General features: G+C 35.2%; 1 protein-coding gene across 2 annotated transcripts in view; it reads left to right on the forward strand.

Moving 5' to 3' along the window:
• The first annotated feature begins 947 nt into the window (after positions 1 to 947).
• PARP8 (poly(ADP-ribose) polymerase family member 8) overlaps positions 948 to 24,283 on the forward strand; it is a 221,345-nt gene continuing 198,009 nt past the window's right edge. The window contains exons 1-3 of one of the 2 annotated variants that reach the window (XM_031964883.1): positions 1,284 to 1,452; positions 1,538 to 1,639; positions 2,753 to 2,807. In XM_031964883.1, the coding sequence (XP_031820743.1) occupies positions 1,368 to 1,452; positions 1,538 to 1,639; positions 2,753 to 2,807 (242 nt within the window). In that variant the 5' untranslated portion in view covers positions 1,284 to 1,367. Of the gene's footprint in view, positions 1,640 to 2,752; positions 2,808 to 24,283 lie in introns of both variants that reach the window. The other variant, XM_031964876.1, reaches the window with a different exon arrangement.

Genomic DNA, 24,283 nt, shown 5'->3' on the forward strand with positions numbered 1-24,283 from the left:
AAGAAACTGAAATATGATTTGATTATTCAGGGTTTGAATCAAAAGGAAATTTTTATGCAAAAGACCGAGTATAAAACAAAATGGACTAAACTGGGTTAGGGGGAATCAAAGAAAAAGTTTATCCTAAGGGGTATTTGAGGGCAGTAGTGACTGCCCTGAATCTGAGGGGTGGCCTATAAATACAACGACCATCTGTCCTGGATTTTCTGGACTGTCATGATTTAAGATATTTTGTCTAATAAATCTAACAACACATAAGATAAATAGGAAACAAACAAAAGCCACCAAAATATTTGGCAGAATAAGAGTTCCAATTTGGGGTTCTGACAATATGTTCATTGTATTATCATAAGCCAGAGAAAGAATACACTTGTGCCAGAGAGCTATCGGTCAGTATTCTTGAAATCTGATGGGCCAAGAAATATAGCGGGAGAGCCCTGCTGAGTCCTCGAAGTGAAGAAGAAAAAGACTTGGGCCCTAGAAGGTAGTAGCAAAAAAAGATTTCCAATGGGGATGAACTATTTTCCCCTGGTGAAATGATGACTTTGGTCACCTCTGCCGTGTAGGAAAAAAAAAAGGTTCATGGTAGATAGGGAATACGCTAAAGTTCTTTTAGGGAATCTTCTGCCTTGCGTAATTTGAACAGGTTTGTGAATTTTTCAGGTTTTCCTTTTATTCTACTTACTCTGCTTCAAGTCTTCCCATTACTCACAATTCAGGGACAAAGTGTTGTAAAACGCATGGAAGTGATGAAGGAGAGGAGAGCTAGTAAGTCTGACAGCATATTCCACCTACAGGTTCCTAGCCAGCTCCCACTCCGGTGGAGGCAGGGAGGTCTGAGATGGGGAAAACCAGACTTTGCCCTGGCTACGGGTAGTTACTATTAAAGACACAGTAGGCAGCAGCAGCAGCAGCAGCAGCCGGGCAGTCTGTACGTGTGGCAGGCGGAGTGTCTCTGGCTGGGAGCAGTAGCAGCGAGGGGAGGGTCTGCGGCTTGGCGTAGCTGCAGCAGTCTCGGCGTCAGGCTGTAGTCTGTATGTGTGAATGTGTAGATGTGTGTAAGCGCGTGTGGGTGCGTGCGTGTGTGCATGCATGCATGGGTGTGCAGGGTGTGTGTGTGTGTGTATGTGTGTGTCAAAGAGTGAGCCGCTTCCTGTGTGTCTTTCCGAGCCGATTCTGCCGTCGCCGGTGATTACCGTTGTTATTATCTTCCGATCACCAGCACTAGCAGCCCACCGCTGTCGGTGGTTCAGGCGGGGGAGGGAGAAAGTGAGACTCAGTGTCATCACCATCCTCTGGATCTATTGTCAGGAGAGGAAATTGGAATCAAACAGCAGCGAGAGGCAGCTGGGCGGTCACATCTGGGAATGCAAGATCGACCTCCCCCTCCTCCCGTCTCACCCTGGATCACTTCAGAAAGCACTTCTGCTTCATCCCCTGCCTCAACCAGAGGTTTCATTTTTAACTGAATATTTACGAAAACTGGAGGAGAAAGGGGGGTGGGGTGGGCTGGAAACAGAGACTGCTTTTTTTCCAGGGATTTCTTTCATGGGGATGTGTTCAAGGCAAGAGAGAATTCAGAAGGATATCGACATTGTGATACAGAAGTCCAAGGCAGAAAAGGACTGTCTGTTTGCAGGTGAGTTTGTCTTCCCTCTCCTCAGACCCCGGCGGCACCCGTTTTACCCCCCGTTCGGGGCACGACTTATTTGCCTGGGGGCTGCTTGTCCCCATTTCGGGTGTCATTTCACAACAGTCACAGGAGCGAGATCGGGTGTCAGAAAGAGGGGGAGGGGGAGCTCGGTATTTCTCTCTTCCACCCCCCCCCCCACATCATACCCCACCCCCTGCTTTGCCTTCCCCTCTCACCCCACCGTCTGGGGAAACCAGATTCAGGATCAGAAACCCGCTAGCAAAGGTGCTCCAAGCGAGAAGCTGAGGCTGTTGGAGCAATGCGCTTGATTTTTAGCAGCCGCCACCAAAGATCCCGAAAATCATCCAAGCCCACCACCGGGCTCGGTGTTCCATTAGCGGGTGGCCGAGACTCGCGGCTGGGAAGGAGTTGCTTTGCGCAATGAATTGATTGGCGGCGGCCGTGGAATGGAGCTGGGGCTACGCTCCCCTCTCCAGGGGTTCCGCTCGGCACCGCTCTGCTGCCGGGCAAGCCTACTGTCTCAAGCTCCAAGCCTCTCCCCTCCTTTTTCCCTCCCCAGCCCCCCCCCCCCCCTCTTTTCTCGCTGGCCCTGGGAGCATTTCTCTGGATGTGCCCCCCTCCCCGGGTCCTGTAAAAGCATTATCCTGCAATCGGTTTGTCAGGGGCTCCGGAGCCTGCTCGCGGTGCCCCTACCTGCCGTTTGCATCCCCCACCCCGACAACAACAGCAAAAACCCCAACACCGAAGCCTTATTTAGAAGCAGAAAGCCTGGCTTGTTGCTGCTTGCTTCCTCCTCTGACAATGGAAATTCCCGCCGTTGCCATAGCATCGGGGCACTTGTTGCGAGGGGCTTTTTCGGCTGCTGGAGCTTCTTAAACCACACATTCTCCCCGCACTCCCCCCTCCCCCCTCCCTAGGCGAAATGGGATGGAGACCTCAGGTGTTTCCAACCTCCTCCTTTCCTCCACGCCTTCGCTTTCCTGCAAACCGCTGCCCCCCCACCCCCCCCCCCCCGCAAAAAAAAAAAGGCAAAATTATGCTTTTACAAATGACTCCAGACGTAATAAAATATTGTAATAATAATACTTCCCGTTTCAGATTTCAGATACTCAGACTCCACTTTTACTTTCACCTACGTTGGAGGCACCAAAAGGTACTTACGTGTACAGAGTTGCTTCATTTCCTGTTCACACGTTAGTGTTTCCTTTGTTCTCGCGTGTCTCTGTGCGTTTGTGTGTTTGTATGTGTGTAGGTGACTTTCTTTTGGTTATTCCTTAGCCGTTAAAATGTATCTATAGAAAGGTGATCTGTGCTTCTCTAGGTTTTAAAGCCCTGGAGCAAACGTATTGGATTGACATTAAAATAAGATAAAACAAAAACACCCTGCCACCAGCCATGAGCATAATTCACAAATTTTTTTTTTTTAATTAGATTTACACTCTTTATAACTGTGATTAAAAGTACATGGGTGGGCTATGTGTGTTAGCATCAAAGAAAAAAAAAAACTACCTATGAAAAGAAAAGCTTCAGAAGATATAATAAAACAAGTTGATCCAGAGTGCTGTTTCTCCTTACACCTGTTTATATTTTTATGTTGTGTGCTCTGGTAAAGATGTACTATATCAAAATAGCATTCCTGGTTGTTTTTTAGTATTCTGTTTTGTTTCCAAATTTGGTGGCAGGTTTAGAGTTAAATGTTGCTTAGATGCTATTAGTTGCTCCTTTCACTCATCTTTTAAATACATGCTTGGAATAGCAAAGCTAAAACATTGTTGGAATAGTACATAAGTCTGATCTTTGTCTATAGGAAGCAGGATTAAAAAGTAAAAGGTTAGTAATAAAATATTTCCCTCGATGGTTTCCCTCTTCCCTCTTAAAATTCTATAATCAGTTACTGTTATGACGCCTTTTTGTATTCAGCAGGCTTAAAACTCGAGTTTACTTATAATTGTTTTGAAATTTTGTTAGAATGTTGAGACTTGTAAATAATTTATTTGCAAAATTGTTTGGCCTTCTCGTTTTAATACAGTTGAAAATGTTATCAGCCAGCTAATAGAAATTTTGAAAGATATATGAAAACAGTATTAGAAAACCCCTACAAAGCAAACATTTAATTCAAGCTTTTGCAGTTCAAAAAGCTTTCATTAACCATTACAGTTTAAAATCTCTTCTGTGGGATTTTTAAAATAGTACCTGGAACATATGCTTGTTCTGATAATTTATTGATTTGACACAAAAAAGGACAATACAATGGTGAGTGACCCCAACCTACATCAATATGTATATTGGGAGCTAATAAAATATAATGTTTTAAAATTTCTTTTAGCACCTTCATGTTGGTAATGAAGAATGAGTAAGATTTAATAACCTATGTGAGATTAAAATTAAGTCATGGCCGTTGTATCTGATGTCCAAAGAACAAAGCTATATTCCCACCATCACTGCCTGTTTTGATATTTAATAGTAATAATGCGCTATCTATATAGGGATCCATTGAAAACTTTTCCACATAATTGAGCAATTGAAATACAATTCTAGTTGTTTCTGTGAGTCCATTATCATGAAATTATTGCATTACATTTCTAAGTGTGCAATGCTTAGAGGCTACATGAGTGATTTTATTCCATTATAATACTAGAGGTTTGAAATAAAATAACAAAAAAATGCCCTTTTTGCTTTGTAGTGTTATCATTCCAAATATTGTAGTTTTTTTTATAATACTTGAAGGAAATAGCTGATTAAAATCCCTGGATATCTAGTTAGGACAATCTGTATTCTTAGTCAAATGGCAAAACTGTTGCATGATGGTTCAGCCTTGTGAAAAAAACAAAACAAAAAAACAAACAACCAACAACAGCTTGTAATAAATTCTGCCTATGAAAAAGGAGTCTTTTGTTTCCCTGAAATGATCAGAAATGATCCCTTTGCAGTTTTATCTCATTTAACAAAAGTAGCACCTTTTGGGAAAAAAACCTTTTTTTTTTTCTTCCATTTTTCAGGGAGTGTATAATGGTCCAGTTTTAATTTTTAAGTTCCAAAATCATTAACAGCTGCTAAGAATTAAAAATAATACTATTCCATTTTATACAATATGCATTTCTGTGTGATTCATTGTATTTAGAGGGCTTAGAGTCATGTCAGGTAAAAGTCTTTCTTCCCTGCTAAGGTCCCATTAAAGAAAGTGGGTGGCTTATACATAAATACAGAATTTCATTCATTTAAAACAGAGTTGAATGATTTCCACATTTTGTAGATGAAACAATATGTTATCTCCTGTCATAATACTTCACTGAATTAGTTGCAAGTCATTCTTAAAAACCAACGTTTATTTTATTGTTTTTCATAAAAAATAAGACTTATTGGTTACATAGTTTTGTTAAATAATATTGATTTTATATATGAAAAATCCTGTGACAGTTTAATAACTTTTACTTTTAGATATGATAGGTTTAGAATGATAGTTTAGAAATGTTTCTCCAAATGTGAAGCACTCTGTCATGCTTTGACTGTGCAGGATTTACTGCTCAAATGTTGGCAGGGTATCACCAAGTGCTTGATTCTTTATGCTAGTTACTTTACAAATTGGCTCCCTTTTGTGTTGGAACAATCTGACATTCTCCTTTAGAAGTCCTGTACTCTCCATCTCCCCGTTTCTCCCCCCTGTTTAAAAAAAAGAATCTGACTCTGTATTCTAACTCTTCTTGAGGGGTTATCAGTTCTTATTTTTTTCTCTTGATAGGTAAAGAAAATATATAATAATTTCCAGGAGTAGTTCCCTAACACAGACGCTTTGTCTAATGAGGTCTTGAACCTTTTGAGGGGCCCCAAATTCAGCCGCTTTCTCCAAATGTTGGCTCAAAGTTGAGAAATACTTCTGAAGAATAGTGGATTTGCCAAGTTAGGAATCAGATTCTTTGGGTGGTGATAAAATTGTAAAATGCAAATCAAAGTCATGTCATGTCAAGCATTTTCATCTTAGATGGAAGAGGGGAAAGAAGTCTATTTATTAATTTGTTGCCATTTTAACCAACCTTCCTAAGTAGATCTTTGTCAGGGTTTTAGGATAGTAAATGATGTTTTTGTAGAGCATTCTCTAATGTGAGCGAAATGATGCTACCATTTTCTGTTCTGCAATGGAAACATAGTGATTACTTTGATTAGGTGTAGTGGATTATTATCTAAAAATATTGCCAATTCAGCACCAGCACAGCTTTGTTTGTTGCATAAAATATCCATTTAATTCTTTTTAATTCAGGGTCAGTTCCTGCATATGATGAAAAGGGAGATTGGCCTGTTTATAAATTCACTATGAAAACAAATGTGTGTCAAAAAAGGAACATTTTTGGTGAATATGCATGTGGGAACTAGGATTTAAAATTTTTTGGGGGGGATTTTAAAACAATTGCACGTCAGGTGCAGTTTTTAATAAAACAAGAATCCAACAATGACCATTTATGCTTAATTTTTTAATGTTTAATTAAATTTTTGAAGCACTGGTTTTATTGACAAATAGAATTCTGGATCTCACCATAGGATTGCAATTGAAAGAAAATATTTCATAGCTCTTGGCTGTGGGCTAGTTAAAAAGCTCTCTAAGAGTTAGTGTAAAATATGCTTTTTAAATAATACAATTGTTAGAATATAGGGTATCATACTTGAGTGATTATATACATTAAATATAGTGCCTATCTTCAGCCTATCTCTCACCAAGTTGGCCATCTTTTCATTTGGTCTCTTTGGCCCTTTCTGCCAGGGATTTGCTCACATTTCAGAACCATTGCTGCTTGCAATTACACAATTCATTGTAACAAATTCATTTATTAAGCATTGCTATAGTGGGTCATGGAGAAGACAGCAAGTTTGAAACTGCTCTTCTGCATACTGTTTTTGTCATTGGGGGCAAATCACTTGATTTTTCTGGGCCCTATTTAATTCCTCATCTGTTAAAAGAGTAGGATTGGACTAGATGTCCAAAGGCCTCTTCTAGCTCTAAAAATGAATGATCCTAATAAGCATTTTCTATTTGCCACTCATGATGGTGCTAGATATATAGACAAAAACTATAGTCTCTGACCCTTAAGCAGCCCATATTCTGTCAGAAAATGTGGCATATGCAAAATTAATGCAAAATAAATTTTTTGAGGAAGAGATAACAATTGTGAGAGTAAGGAAAAGCATATAGGAATGAGATGACAGAACTATTTCTCCTCATTCCCACCTCTTTAATATTAGCATTGAAAAGGATGTTCTAGATAAGTGGTTCTCAAAGTATCATTCTAGCACCCCTAGATTTCTCTTAGATTTTTTAGGGGGGGTCTATGAAGTTGTGGTTATTTTCAGAAAAACACTAAGATATTGTTTGTCTAATAAAACACTCCCCTTTTCAACTACATATCTGTATGAACTTGGATTTTCTTCATATATTTGATTCAACCAAAGCAACATTGCAACAGACGGATTGCAGAAACATATGTTGGAATTCAACTGTACTCTATTAAGACAGACATAAAGGATAAATTTTTAACATGTTAATTAGTTTTAATTTTTAACATAATATATGTTAACAAGTATAAACCATATAAATAAAAACTTGGTAATTTTTGCAAAGGGGTTCTGGTACCATAAAGTTTGAGAACCACTCTTCTAGATTGTCCAATTCACTCATTTAAAGCTCTCTCACAAAAAGGCCCAGAGGAGTAAAATGGCTTCTCTAAAGTCATACAACAAGTTGTATCATCACACAAATGAGCAAGATTGGGTGAATTGTTAAATATCATTCTAATTAGTGGCAAAAAATTATTATTATTTTTGTCCAGTTATACCTAGAGGCCATCTCTGTACTTGTGTTTAATAATATCTGTTGAATTAAATAGGCTAATATTGCAAAATACTACTAAATCTTTTTTTCTAAATTATAAAATTGATGAGAGCTCTGCTACCTCCATATAATGTTATAAATAGATAAGAAATGTGCTTTATGTATTTTATATGAACATGTTATGTGGCTTATCTTCATGTTCACATCTTCTTATTTGTGTTCTAGTCCCTTATATGTAGCTGCTTACCTAATGAGTTCATGTGGATCTCTTGCTGTTGTCTCAAATGTCTTTTTAAGACTGATATTTTGAAATATAAAGCAAAAAGTCTTTTTAATGACCAGACTATAGTTCTTTTGATTTGTCAGCTAACTGTGAAGTACTGTCGTTAACAACTCATTTTAAAGCACTGTGTTTATTAAAAACAAAAACATTAGTAAATATTCACTAATACATTAAACCACACTGTCCATTTATACCAAAATTTGATAGTAGCAAGTTATATAATACTTCTTTTTGTATATCTATTAATACATAACTAATCACATCATCCAACTTTCTGAGAGATTTAGGTGATTTCTTCAGTGGATGACCAAGTCCACATCATGCTGAATTCCATATTATAGTGCTTTAGTATGTTGAAAGACTAACTAGCTGGCTGGTCTAATGGATAAAACTCTAGGCCTAGAGTCAAGAAGACCTGAGTTCAAATTTAGCTTCAGGTACTTATAAGCTGTGTGACTGTTTTGGCAAGTCACATAACCTTATTTACCTCAGTTTCCTCATCTGTAAATGAGCTGGAGAAAGAAATAGTAAACTATCTGGTATCTGTGACAAGAAAACTCCAAATGAGGTCATGAAGACATAATTGAAGTGACCCAGCAACATTATTTTGAAAGAATTAGCATGTCATGTTGCTTTCTAATTTAAAGTACAGGTTATGCAATCACATAGATTAAGTCTCTCTGAGGGTGATTTGAACTCATTTTCCTGATTCCAGATCTGGAGTTTTATCCACTATACCACCTAGTTGCCCCTTTAACATACTACAATCATTATAAAATGGAAGTCAGCATGATGTAGACTTGGTCATCCAGTGAAGAAATTGCTGAAATAATCTCATCATAAAGAAAGTTGGATGACATGGTTATGTATTAATTCATATAAAAAAAGAAGTAATATATGACTTTTTATGATTTTATGCCTAAATTGACTTAAAAGTTAAGGTGATTTATTTTGTTTAAAACTTAATAGATGATTAGCTTCTCAGGGTTGATACTCCCTTTACCAGATAAGTTCACCAACTATTCTGTTAATTTTTCTAAATTTCTCTCACATTCTTCCCCTTATCCCTCTTCTCCAATCACACTCATGACTAGCCTTTTAGTGATGAACTTCTTACAACTTTGGTTGTAAGAAGTTTGGTAAGAAGTTAAGTTTGGTTTGTAAGAAGTTGGTTTGTAAGAAGTTTGCTTGGTCTAAAATTGTTTAGACTATACTCAGTCTTTTCTATCATGAAGGGACCTTCCACAGAGCTTATGCTATTTGGGATAGCCTTGACACTGAGTCATTCTCAGATCATGGCGGGGCATCAGGGAGTTTAGTAGAATTTTGTATTTTAAGAACTCAAAATGAATGGATACTTCTGATCTGCTTTTAATAAGTTCATGTTAATTTAAAAGAAAGATAGTTTTTGCAGTTATTTACAATACCTAAAAAATTAATTTGCTTATTAGTATGTATCCAAAGACACTAATCAGTTCAGTGTGCTCCTGGGAAGAAATTATTTTATACTCTTTAATTACTTGATATATATATATACATATATTTTAAAACCATAAATTTAACTCTAAATGGCTAAGAATTGTGACTAATAAGACAAATCCTTCCAATTAAAATCAGAATTAATTATGGTGTGCCATTTTAAGGCTACTTCTAGTGATGCTAGAGCATCTTTGAAAGTTTCTTTTTTATATACATTGTATTATACTGTTTGTCATTTTAAATGAAATCGATTGGAATTTTAATATTTTAAAGCTAACCTATACCTATTTTGAATTTGACTTCTTGAATTAGTGCCAATTCAAAACAGTGGGTGATTTTATGCCTAATTTTAACAAAGTACTCATGTGCTTAATTTTACAGAAATTTGCTGTCACAGAGTTAATAAACCAGGAAAATAAAGTGATATGTAAAAACCAAAGATTTGCTTTATAGTTTAGCCATTCAGAATATGTTAGAGTAAATAGCCTCCTCATTTATTCATTGCTTCCACTCTATTCCCTGTTAACCTAGGTAAATCTGCTCATTTCTGAAAGTCAGCTACTTCCATCGAGTGTTATTAAGTAATAATTCTTTTAAGGTTCAAGCTATCTGTTTGGCTGGAAGCAAAATTACACTATAGACTTGTGCTATTCAGTTTAAATATATTGCTTATGCATTTTTCCTTAAAATCATTAGTTCCTAACTAAGCCAAGGATTAGGGCAGGAAGGTTTGGGGTGGGTTGGGGCTGGGCAAGGAAGAAAGATACTGCTATTACAAGCCTTGAATCTAAATGGTTTTTATTTAGTACCAGAATAATAGTGTTACCAAGGGTAATAAAAAAGCAAACATAAATTATGTAGACTAAAGTATATAAAATCTTGTTCATCTTAATCAACAATTATTAGCACCTAGTATGTGCCAATCGCTCTGCTGGGCCTTGGTTATATAATTATTATATAAAGAAACACTCTATATAAGGAGCTTATCTTTCAATAGAGGAGATAAGACATACATAAATAAAAATACAGTATAAATATAAAATGAATGACTATGAATATATATAAGGTAGCTAAATATAGAGTAGTTGGTGAGGATGTGTCTTTATTATTTTTCTTATATATGTAGATTTTGTCATTTATGAGTGGTCACACAAAGTAACTTTATGATGTATTTTCTTAATCAGTAGATGCTAATAATAAATATCATATTCTGGTCCTCGATAGGTTTTGATGTTAAAACGATTAGAAACTATTGCTTTAGACCATATAATGTTGTACCAAACACAAAAACTTTTTATTCCTTTCTTTAGACATTTTCCCTCACTATTACTATTAGATGAGTGTTCTTTTATTTTAAAGGATTGTTGCATTTCAGAGCATAATTCATTATTATTGTTATTATGGAATATGAAGGGGATAATATATTTTCAGGGTAGCATATTTCAAATTTTGTTTGGAAAAAAACACCTCTGGAGGTTTTTCCTGTGTGATATATCCCATTTGTGGATAGGGTTCTCTCCAGGCCTCATTAAAAAATATTATAAATTTAAGAAATTAAATAAGATGTGCCTTTCTATATGCAAAGAAGATGAGAATAAGAGCACTACACACGCAGCTGTGATTTTGTGAGGTACAATTTGCATCTCTTTCCCCAATTATACAACACATTATAAATGTTATTTTTCAGAAATATTCTGTTTCTGTTTCTTGCTGACCTTCCTTTTATTGTCTTCTATGCATTAAAAAAATCTAAATTTAGTTTTTTACCCTGCTGCTTCCCTTCCTTTCCCCCCATTCTTCCTCTCTGCTTCTGCCCATTTTGGTAAACTTATAGATAGTTTCCCTCTGCTTCCAATTTCCCACACATCCTCAAAAAAAAAAAAAAAAAAAAAAAAAGAAGGAAAAAAAAAAGACTCTTAAAACAACCCTAACTTCTATCAAACATAGACAACCAAAACAAATGTCCACATGGACTATGTCCAGAAATAGAAATTTCTTTCCTCTGAGTTAATAATCTAAGGCAGTGATCAGACTTTATCTCAGGTAGCTATGTATCCACTTTTAACTCCCACACACTTTATCTGCCATAGGCTTTATCACCTCACACTTGTAGTTTTGTAGTTGCCTTCTGGTTGAGCTTCTTTGCCCATTCCAGTGTATCCCTCATTCAGCTGCCAAAGTGATCCTAAAGCACTCATTTGATCATGTCATCTCCCAACCAGAATAAAATACAAACCTTTTATAACCTGGCCCCTTCCTACCTTATCAGTCTTCTTATACTTTATTCTCCTTATTCTTTTTCATGAACTTTGCAACTACACTGGCATCCTTTCATTTTTTACATTTTACATTTTTCAATGGTTTATCTCCATTAAACTATTCATATCTTGATTTTCTTCTGTTAAATTGATTCCCTTCGTATGTCTGAAATTCTCTCCCTTTTCACTATCTCTTGGCTTCCCAGGCTTTTTTCAAACCTTGTCTCATTTCCACATTTTGTGAAGTCTTTTATCAGTATACTCCTTTGCAAGTATCTTTCCTCTGAGATTATCTTATTTTGATGTCGTATACATCATGTATATACAATTTTTTCATGTTGTCTCCCTTATTATACTCTTGAAATCTTTGAAAGCAGGGACTGGTTTTTTCCCCTTATATCCCTAGCATTTAATACAATGCCAGGGAAATGGTAAGGAATTAATAAATTCTTCGTGAATGATTTGATGATCCCCTTAGTTCTTATTCCTTACAATATTGTTACATAAATTATTTTGGTTCTACTAATTTCACTATGTCTGTTCATACAAATCTTCCCTGTTGTTTTTGTTGAGTTTTTCAGTCTGACTCTTTTGACCCCTTTTTGATTTTTTTTGCTTGTTTGATTTTTGTTTTAGCAGAGATACTAGAGTGGTTTGCTCTTTCCTTCTCTAGCTCATTTTACAATTGAGAGAACATAGGCAAATAGGGTGAAGTGATTTATTTATTCAGTGTTACACAGCTTTTGAGTATGAGACCATATTTGAACTCCCTAATTCCAAGTCTCACACTCTATCCACTGAGCCACCAAGCTACTAGTATTCCTAGGTTTGTCTAAAACTGTCCCCTTTGTCAACTTTTTTTACAATGCATATTCCTTTACTTGCATATATCATAATTTATTCAAGGCTTCTCAGTATTGGTGGGAACCTAACCTCAAATTTTATTGTATTCATTTTAATTATAAACTTAGAATGTAAATTTATTGAAGGCAGGGACTATAAAAAAGAAATCTAGTCTGTCTAGGTCTTTGTGACCATTGTTTCATTGCCTGTTAATGAATTAATGATTCAAGCTTTTCTTTACTTTGTGCCTAATGATGGAACAGACTCTGCCTTCAAGAAGTTTTCATTCTAATAGAGAATTTGGTATGGAAAATCCTTGAGTTTGTATATCCCCTAAAATGATTAGATTGACACACCCTTACTGGGAGCTTGACCAAATTGATTATGATTTTTGAACTGGAAATGGAGATGGGAATGGACTGAAAAATGATGCTAGTTGGAGGTTTGGCTGATGGGTGAAATAATAAATAAACGGAGTGGGGAAGAATAACAGCTAACATTTACATATGGAGAAGTTAGTGTTAAGGATAACATCTTTAAGATTATTTATAAAAGTTTCCTAAGAGATTTCCCCTCTAAGCTATTTTAAAGACAAAATAATATGCTTAGAAGATTTAAGAAAGTATGTAATATTTAGATGTAATTATTGTAAATTTACCTTTACACATGTTTTCTAAAATAAAAATTTCATGCTTAAATAAGATTTGAAGTGATGGACACCTTGAACTGTTCTTATTTACAGATATCTATGAACTTGTTCTTATACCTTAGAGCTTTAAAAAAAATGCTTATATCTTCTGAGAATGTTTATTAATTTAATTTTGCCACTTAGAATATGCTGTTGAATGTTTTCTTAACATTCAAAGCATTTAAGGGAATCTGGTATTCATTACAATGGTTACAAAAAAAAGAACTCACAAACTTGTGATTTGGATATGGTAAGAAAATAGCCTCCAGTAACCAGTTAACACTAAACTTCAGACTGTAACAAAGATATGAATGCCATTTGCTTTTGGTACATAGGCTATCCCACAATAGTTGATCAGAATTTTAATGCCATTGATAATTTTTCAGTAACTGGAAGAGAAAAGGGGAAGAGAGGTTCTTTTAACCTTAAATCTGAAGAAAGAAGAGAAACAAAAAGTATAGGTTGGAGCATTTGGTAGAGAAGTGCCATATTTAAAGCATAAAACAGATAGTCTACTTTTGTCTTTGGCTGCCAGGATGTTATCCAGATTCTTGAGGGCTCTGAAAGACCCTTGGGAATATTCTTGGAGGTAAGCAGAGCTTTGGTGGTCTTTGCTGATGGTAGAGGACTCTCTCTCTCTCTCTCTCTCTCTCTCTCTCTCTCTCTCTCTCTCTCTCTCTCTTTCTCTTCCCAATATAATATGGGAAAGAGACATATGCATCATTAGATCTTTCTCCTAAGAGACTGAGCCATCTTATAATTAAATGTAAAGGTTGCAAAATTATGACTTATTATCACTAAATTTTTGATTTGCACTATTTTATATACGTATATACCCAGATATATGTAAAAATTTCTCAGGCAAAAAAGAGTTTTGAGTGGAAGAAGCCCAGCTCTAAATACCTTTAGATTCCTGTACTAATATTCATAGGTTCCATCAATTAATTTCAGTCTCTAACATGTTCTGTGATCAAATTTATTTGGGAAATTCAACTGGGATATTTCTTAAGTCTCAATAGAGACTGAAATATAACTATAAATAAACTGTATAATTAATTGAAAATGTCTGAGGTAATGTTTTAGAAGAAGAGGGTAAAGAGTCTGTATGGAGTGTAGAAAGGAGAGAAACTCAAGAATTTGGCAGTTTTATTTCCAGCACTATGGGGAGGAGGTATTCTGAAAGGCTGACATGATTTAGCGGTTATAACTGTGTAATGGAGATGGGTACATCAGGCTATCATAAATGCTAATGATACCATCCATTAAGATTATCAAAACCTTTTAGTACACTTTTCAACTTTTTGGTATTAATTTTGTTTTCTAAGTAGATTTTCTTATATGGAAGAAAGTGCACTGACTAGCCAATATACTTATCGTGACTTAACAGATTGATCAAGTCTTAGTCAAATTTGTATGAGTTTGGTTAGCTTCAAACTGTCTATCAGGAGCTGATTACCCAAGAATGACCTGACAAAATGAGTTCATGAATCAGAAAAACTAATAACTAGACCTTGGACTTGTAATGACCTCATCAAAGTACAAACACCCCACAAAGCTCAGCCTGAAATAGACAGCTGGTGTTTGCCCCATACCACCTAAAGAGCGACATCAGTGACATGACAGATGTTTTATGATGAGAAATGACAATGTGGGTATTTCAGGTCATTGACTTTTCTGCATTTTCAAGTATTTTATTTTTTCATGTGCTTATAATTTCCCTATTTCTACATTCCTAGTAGAGTTGAAGCCCTTTTTGATAAGGGTTCTCATTGATCTATATTCATAAAATAAGCTAAAAGAACCTTCTTTGGCACACAAATGGAAATCCATTTAGAAATGTTAGAAATAGAAAACCATCCCCTGTAATAAAAGCTTTCACTATATTCGTTTGAATGTAGTATGGAATGTCTTAGTAAGCAAGCTATGATGATTTATTCTCTGGAGAATTTTATGGTGGGGTGGAAATGGAAATTTATTTAAAAGTTACATTTATTTGATGAATTATCTTACTTTTATCAGAGAGGGCATATGTAAATGCCAATTGTAAAACCATTTTTCCTTGAGATTTCTTTCTGCATTGGTGGCCAAATGAGAGTCAATGAATATATATTTTTAATTTTGGGGGGATTTTTGAATGTTAGGAAATTTGTTTCTGAGTCTATATATATATTATTAAGCTAAAGAAGCTCCAAGGTAGTTTTAGCTAACACATGATTTTAAAGCAAAACCTGTCATTTAAGTTGTAGTCATGTGTGAATGAAGAAAGGAATTTATATTCAAGCCATTTCTCATTTCTTGTAGCTCTTCTATTTAGAAGTATGTGTACTCATTGTCATTCTATAGGCCTATGTTTATATTTATATGCCAATGCATATGCGTATATATCTACATACATAAACTATTAAATGATAAATGTATGCTGCGAAAATGTAATCTATATATATGTAGCCAGATTCTGCTGTATATAGATGTCTTTACATTCTTTGTATGTGTTATTTATCCCATTAGAATATGAATTCCTTGATCTGGGATTGTTTAACTTTTCTGTTTTGTTCTCAAGAATTTAGCACAATACTTTGCACAAGGTTAATAAATGCTTTTGCATTCATTTTTTCTTGCTGTGTGACTTTAGGCAAATCACTACTTTACAGAGCCTCAGTTTTTTTTTTTCAGAAATGGGAATGTTAACAACATCTACTTTACAGGGTTGTTTTAAGAGTCAATTGAGATACATTAAAGTCTCCCAGCAAACCTTAAATTTTATGATCATCTAAAACAGGGTTTCTTAACTTTAGAAGATTTTTAAAAAATGAATATAAAATATAAACTTACAAAGGAAATTAATTATTGGAATGTAGTTATATATACATATATATGTATATATATACTTAGATATCTATATGAGTATGTGTGTATGTATGTGTGTATAAATGTGTGTATATGTGTGTGTGTGTGCGCGCGTGTGATAGATCTGAGGGTCTGAAAACCCTTAATCTAAAGATAGTTATATCATATATCTGTACACACCTGTATTTAGAAGCTTCTCTCTCTTTTTTTTTTTTTTTTACAGAAAACTAATAGCAAAGCATTGTTGTCAGAAATCTGATAAACTCAAAAGACTTATTTGGAAGTCAATGTGCAAAACTCCAACTAAGTAAATTCCTTATCATGACAGCTCATTTGTCAGTTTATGTGTATCTACAGGGTTGATCTCCTTAGAATGGAGTCTTAGAGATTGGGATGTTGGAGACCTAAACTGAATGCTAAAATTGGCCTTGTGGATAACAGCTGATGCAGTCATCATCCCTCATTAAAATGCTTTGCTGCTAGATCTGCAGTAAAGAAAAAAAAAAAAAGTTTGGCTTTCCAGCTGAAAAGCAGTCATTACTTGATTATCACTAGAGCATTTGAAATGATCTCTCTCTTGAATGGTCAGATTCATTTTTAGTTAACTAAGAGAAAAGTTAAGTAATTCATTGTGAGCCAAATTCTCCCTTTAGCTATACATGTGCCAGGCTATTGGCCCGTGTTAGAACAGTCCATCCTTATGTGATCACTGGCCTAGAATGTGATTTCAATGAGAGAGAGTTCCAATGAAGTGATTTCCATGAGAATTGTACATGTTCAGCTTAATTTGGCCTTGAGATGGTGGGCCAAGAAAATATATAAACACTTTCTCCATCATTCTAGTTTGATTTAGTATGTGAAATTGTGTTGCCTTATTATAAACTATATTAGTTTTAAATTCCCACTATTCCAGCAGGAATCCCAGAATCATTTTTTAGGTTTAAAGAAGTGGGGTTTAAAAAAAATCATGAATGTAATTTTAGGACACTTTCTCAAAAACAAACAAAAAAACATTTCTGGCATTTCTATTTGCCTAGAGTACCTCCTTTGAGAAATAAACCTTTATTTCTATGGCCAATTGATATTGTATCCCACTTTCCTATCTTCTAAATCCCAACTAAAACCTCATCTTTTACAAGAAGCTTTCCTCAATACTTCTTAATTTTAATGCCTCTCTTACAGTATTTATTTGCTATTTATAATGAATATATATTTATTTAGATATTCTGGCCTTAGATTGGAACTTTCCTGTGTACTGGAACTGTGTTTTGCCCCTTTATAGATCTCCCACAACTACCACAGTACCTGGCACACCAGAGAATTTAATAAATGTTGATTGATTATCTTGAATATAGCTTATTTTCTTGTGCTTTTTCTCCCCCATTAATTTATAAGTTCTTTGAGGACAGGAACTGCCCTTTTTCTCTTTTTTTTTGTATTTTCAGCATTTAAATGTTGATTGATGGATTCATATTCTGAGATACAAATTGTGTACCTCAAAACATACAGGGAAAGTAGCTTTAGAATGTCTATCTCCACTGAAGGGATATTCCTTGAAAAGGCAGTATTTATTTTCTCAGAGGTGTAAATAGAATTTCTGGAGGTCCAAGAGAATAAGTGGGAAATGAGTAGGGACCAAATTGAGACTGGTCCAAAGACCATCTTGGTTGAGTTTGGAAAATTGTTCCAACAAAAGAATGGGCATCAGGTAATGAAGATGGTGACTATGGAAAATGAGGTAGTTGAGGTATTTTAAAAAAAGGAAAAAAATGTTTTTACTTTGATATAAGAACTGAAATTCAATAGTTAAATAAAGTTAAATAAAAATATAACTTAATAAACAACAAAAGCAGCTATTGCCTGAATTTTTAAGATAGAGGAAAGGAAGTCTGAAATGTGAAATATGCCCTTTACAAAACTGCAGGGGAAAGAGCATTTGCTCTGGGTACAAATCCACCTCTGAAGCTAAATATCTGTTAACTTGACCAGATCATTGACCTTTTCTGGACCTTATTTCCTTGTCTGTAAAAATGTAGGAGTTAGATTACATCAGATTTCTTAAACTTTTTGTGTAGTTGACACAATCTTGTGAAGTCTGTGAACCTCTTCTCACGATAATATTCTTAAATTTAAAAAATAAAATACATGTGAATAGGACTGATTGGATGATGTTTGAGACCATGTCATGGGATCCCTATTCCCAGAGCCAGAAGATCAGGCCTTGAACCCTGGCATGGTGGAAATCATGGGAAGTTACAGGAAGAGACATGATCCACAGGAAGCAGACACTATCCAATGAAAAAGCTTGGGTCTTTTCATATTTAGCTGGGTGTTCTACTTCCTGCTGGCCGGGTTGAGCCCATGGTGGGAGCTGGGATGCCTCCTGGGTGTGCTGGTCCTCTCCCTGCAGAGACTAAATAAATGCTTTCTCTCTGTACCTGAAGATGTCTCTGATTAATTAATTTGGAAAAGGGGGTCTTGCACCTGTCCCACACACATGGGGTTACAAAGGAAACCAGTTCTATTGAAATAGTTATTTAAAAAAAATACTAAAGAAATTCATGACCTAAATTGAAAATCTTTGATTTTAGATAGGTCCTGTCCAGTTCTAAATCCATGATCAACTATTAATAATGTTTCCATTAAGCTCTCCATTACTGGTAACTACCAAGCTTTGTTATTTTTTGGGGGGTGGGGTGAGGAGGGGGAAGAAAGGCCATTGATCTCTGAGCTAAAATCATTTAAATGTGTCTTGAAGTGATGGGGAATAAGTGCTTTATGATTCTGTTAGGCAAAAACACCCTTTGGCTCTGATTCTCTGCTTTCCTTTTTTGTAAGGTGGAGTTTTTAATTGAACCACAAGGCAGAAACTGAAAAAAAGTCATCTAGTCCAGGATTTTTCTCAAGCTGTGTTTTATGGAATGTTAGGTTTCTTTAGAAACATGCCAGGTTTCTTGGGGGTAGTGAAGTGAACAGTACATTTCCTGAATAAAAATAAACTTCGTGTTCTATGAGATAAACCAATGCATTCATATTTTGTGTAGATATTATTTTCAAATCGTTTCTTTTTTTTTTTAAAAAAAAGGTCCAAATTATATTCTTGCATCAAATTTGTATGGAATACATTTGTCTAGAATTGTAATCTAGAACTGAATGCAACCTCATACTAGTGGCCTGATATCACCCTTGTGATCCATACTTTTTTTTTCCTCAGCAAATCTCAGGATTTGTTTTGCTTCTGCCCTTTATTGGTTTCTCTTTGTCTTTTTCCTTTGGTCCATTTGACCCATTATGATTTCTCCCTAGTTCTTTCTAATTCTTCATGCCTACTCTACTTCCTCTTCCCGTCTTGCTTTATAGGATCCCTCACTTTATTCAGTTAACCTAGCAACAAACATTAAGTGCTTAATATTTGCCAAACACTGTGAGAATAATTCTGGACATAAAACAAGCGAATAAACAAAACTTCGCTCCACAAAACAAACAAACAAATAACAAAACCAGATTTGGGCTTTGAATATGTGCAGAGTGGATGGAAGGTAATCTGTGCAGTAGATACATCATTTAGATAATTTTGCATCTGAGGGTTGAACTGAATTTGGAAGAAACCTTGGGAATTCAGAGATTGGAGGACTCAGGAGGAGGGTGTTCTCCTTTCAGAAAGGATTGTATAAGTGGTATCAGTCAGTACAAAGGCCTGGAGATATATAAACAATAATGACAAGTGATGGATTGTAAGGTGTGTGAATGGGAGCAATGTGTAAAAAGATTGTAAAGACAGAAAAGAGCCAGGTTGTAAAGCATTTTTAATGCCAAATAGGAGCTTCTCTTTATTCCTAGAAATAATAGGGTATTTGTGGGGGTTTAATTGAAACTCTTCATAACCTCAGATGACATTTTAGAAAGATCATTTTGGTAAATGTGTGGAGGATGGATTGGAGTGTGGAGAGACAATACATAGAAAGATTGGTTATAAGGCTTATATGGAAAGTCTTTCTTGATTTCCTAATCCTTCATCTGTTAGTGCCCTCCATCCCTAACCACCTTGTATTTTATCTGTATTTATATATACTTCTTTTTTCTCCCTAATGGAATACAAATCTCTTAAGATGAGACTTTCCTTTTTTTGGCTTTCGATAAGTAGGTACTAGCATTGCTTAGCATATAGTAGTCATTTGTTCTTGTGCTTCTTTTCTTGAAAACAACTTGCAAATCTTTTTGATTTTTTTAATTAAAATTTATTACTAAGTGCTGTGGGGGAATACTTTCCTGTTGCAGGTTAAAAAATAAAGAGAAAACTTGTAAATATTTTAACAATTTAATCCAGGTGCTGAAGATGTGCACATAATAGGGCTTAATCTTTTATTTTTGCCTTTTCTTGCTTGACTGAAAAACCAAGTAATTATAGGGACTAGGTTTTAGCTAAATCTTTCTCTTTCAGTTTAGCACAGTGATCTTTGCCCACTGCAGGTGCTTGATAAAATAAGTATTAGGGATTTAGATGAAAAAGAAACAAATAAAAGACCTCAAAAACTATCCCTGCTGTCTTTCTGGTAAATGATACAGTGTTACCAATTTTCACTCCCTATAAAACTCTCCGGTCTCCACCTGGAGGAGATTCTAGCCTAGTTGATTCTTGATGATAGCTCTGGATCCCAAGAAGAAGAAATGAGTATAAATGGGGTGCTGCTTTCTGAAAATGGTGGATTCAGGGAATTTCTCAACCCAAAGAGTCATATTTCCTCTAGGAAAATTAATCCTCCCATTTCGGTCCTTTTGACTGCAGGTCAATAAATCTAGAGGCAAAGCTTCAAGATAGAAAGTTTAATTAGCATCAGTTGATGGGTATTTGCCAGGTTCTCAAAGGAACAGGGAGATACACACATGGGATTTTATACAGCCTTAGGGTCACATTACTGGCAGCAAACAGAACCTATTGAGGGAGGCTGCTGTCTCTTTCCTTATTTGTAACTTTGAGTAATAGGGACAAGATGTCTGGTGATTTGGGGGAGATAGTGTTTACCTTAGGGTCTCAGGAGCAGCAAAGATTTGATTTGTTCTAGTTGGGGATTTTTTGGGGGGGTTAATTGCAACAGACTACTGCCAGGACAAGAAATCTAATGGAGGCTGCTTTCAAGATAGCATCAGTGGGCTTATTCTATTGAATAAAATAGGAACTGAAGGTCGGTCTATTTACATATCCTATACCTCTGTTTCTTTGACCTTTGACTTTACTAGGGAGATATTTCCCCACAATCAGTGTACTTCTTCCACAAGGACAGATCAAGTCACTAAGTATTTATTAAGAATATACTGTGTGGCAGGCATCATGCTAAGTGCTGGAGATGGAACGATGAATGTAGAACAGCTAATTTAGTGACAATACACACCAGATATAAGGGAAATAATATGAAATAATTTTGGAAAGGTAGCTTAAATGCTAGGATGAAGCATCTTATATGTTTTCCTAGGAGCATTAAGAAACTACTCAACAAATTTACAATTCAATGACATGGACAGGGTCAATACTTAGGAAGTTTTTGTAGTGAGTTGATTGGAGGCAAAGAGAAACCAATTAGGCTATTACAGTATTCAGAATATTCCATTTTGGATCTGTTGAATTTAAGATACTGCTTTGATATCCAAAGTGGAGGTATTTAGTAAGTAGTAAGTAATGAATAATTAGAATTCTGGAGAGATTATAGTTGTCTTTTGGTAGCCAATTATGTAGTGATAGTGATTGAATTTATGAGAGTTGTTGAGGTTGATGAGGTAACTAAGAAAAGAGGGTATATAGAAAGATTAGAAGAGAGCTCAAGATGAAGCCTTGAATGACACCTACACGGAGGATATAAGGTAAATGGAAAATCCAAGAGGAAAATCAAGTGATCAGATTGTTGGGAGAACTAGAAGTTGGGAGATTGGGAGATTTATAGTCATAAATGTCATAGGAGAATTGAGCATCTGGGTGGGATGTGTGGCCGAGTGTCAAAAGTTAAAGAGATGTCAAAAAGAATAACTACAAAGTTGTGTAGCTATCTATAAAATCTAATACTCTAGCAAGGTTTTATGAAATTTTCTGTTTTTACTTTTTCAAAAAAAAGAAAAAAACACCTTTGTGTTAGTTTTTTGTTTTTATTTTTTTGGTTATAAAGGTCCTTCCAATTAAGAAGGCTTGGAAATTCTAGATTTAGTTTATCCCCTAAACAAGCCTGCAGATCATTGACATTTTTCTTTGATTAAGTAGTTTAGCATTGGACTCAGTGTAGATGGATGTGCACTAAGAAAACAGGTGTTACTTTTGAGTGTTACTCTGCGTTGCAGTTTCCCTTTTTACAGAGGAAAAATATTTCTTTCTTAAAGAATTTAAGTAAGAGGCCAAAGCAAAGACTTATTGAAGAACATCCTCATTTTATGCCATGAATTCGAAACTTTTAAACATTTTACTATGTCTAAACTATAATGAAATCATTGAAACTGTCATAGAAAGAAGCTAAACCTGAGGGAAGCTATTTATAGTGCAACTACTAATATTTTAGCATTTCTAGTTCATATGGTAATATTAATTCTTCTTACTAGGGAGAAGTACAGAAATGGTTTTCATTATTATTAAGACCTTGTTAACCACAGAAATGTAGAAGTGTGAAATTTATAATAGTTGTTAGGTATATAAAAAAAGAAAAATATAGCAACAAAATGATATAGGCATTCAAAGCTCAGCAGGATTCTTCTTCTCTCCCTGACTTCTTCACCCCCCTTTTTAATCAGGTTATCTGCTATTTTAAGACAGCAATATTGATCATGCTCATGTTAAGATGGTAGCTTTCCATGGAATACAAGTAATCATAAAATTTGCTATGTTTATTTTTGGTTATGCATTAAAAGTATGAACAGTTTAAAAAGATTGTTTGAATTGTAATACATTACTTTTTTGGGTACTATTTTATGAACACCATTGGAATGGATTGCTTAGATGAGTAGTTGAGAAAGGTGAGACATTAGGAATGTAAAAGAGAATTGGATGGTCCAGCTCTCCAGATAAAACTACAAAATAGTGTCATGGTCTAGATTTAGTTTGGGCCCATTGGACATTTTTTGAGAGGTGGGGTAAACTTAGAGCCTAACTAAGAGGGTGATCCAGATATAAGACTGATATAAGAGCTGAATTTTCTCCCTGCAGATTCCTGTGAAAGAGATTAGAACCTCTGGAACCAGGTGCCCAGTGAGAGATTTGCTTAAAATGGATTAATAGCAATATGTGTGAATGAATGTTAATAGAAAGTGGTGAAGGAATACAAATTTTTGACCATCCTAAAACATCATGTATCTGCTTGTTTTGGCTTCTGCTTACTTGGGAGTAGAGTACTAAGTCCTTAGTTAGTAATTGACATTTCCTGAGAGTTTAAGGTTATGGCAGTACCTTTGTCCGCGATGAGTTGGCACTAGTTAAGTTTTTTTTTTTAATCAAAATAATAAAAAAGTTCATTATTGATATATATATGTACATATATACATGTCCAAGAAATCCACCAGTATTACAAATCACAACTTGATTTTCAGTTTTGTTAATTATCTGACTTTAAGAAAGTGATGGAGAAAATATTAGTAAAGCAGATTAAATTTATAAGTATGTCCTTTTTATATCTTCTCTTCCCTCCAGGCAGCTATAGGAGCATAGGAACTATTGGATTGGATTGGATTTCACCTTTCTTGCACACATTTATATATTTGTCTTTCTTCATTAGCATGTTAAGCTCACTAAGAGCAGAGATTGCCTTGCTTGTCATCATGTATTTCCCTAGTGTTTATCCCAGCATGTGACATAGGATTTAATAAATGTTCCTTCCTTATCAATATCTTTATATGGCTTTTGCAAAACTGCACAGCATTGAATAAGCTTAAAACTTGCTCTTGAAACAAAAACTTATTTTTTTCCTTTATACAGGGATATCCACTACACCAACTAGCTGCCCCTAATCTTGTTTTTAACATATTTCCATATAAATTGTGTTGAGAAAGAAAAATCAGAACAAAAGAAAAACAAAATAAAAAGTCGAAAATAGTTTGCTTTGATGTGCATTAGGTTTCTGTAGTTCTTTCTTTGGATGCAAATGACATTTTTCACTGAAAGTCTATTGTAATTGTCTTGGATAACTTTATTGCTGAGAAGAGCTAAATCTCTTAACTGATCATCACAGAATCTTGCTGTTAGTTGCACAATGTTTTCGTCTCTTCTGTTCTCTTCACTCAGCATTAGTTCATGTAAGTCCTTATAGACTTTTCTAATGACCTATCCTTTTATTATCAATATACTTTCAGTGACTCTATGTGGCAGAGAATAATGGAGTATTGGAATGTAGGAAAATTAGTTGCCTTAAAAGCAGTGGATTCTACCCCTACAATACCTCACATT

This window comes from Sarcophilus harrisii, chromosome 1 (assembly GCF_902635505.1).
Source record: "Sarcophilus harrisii chromosome 1, mSarHar1.11, whole genome shotgun sequence".
Taxonomy (NCBI): Eukaryota; Metazoa; Chordata; class Mammalia; order Dasyuromorphia; family Dasyuridae; genus Sarcophilus; species Sarcophilus harrisii.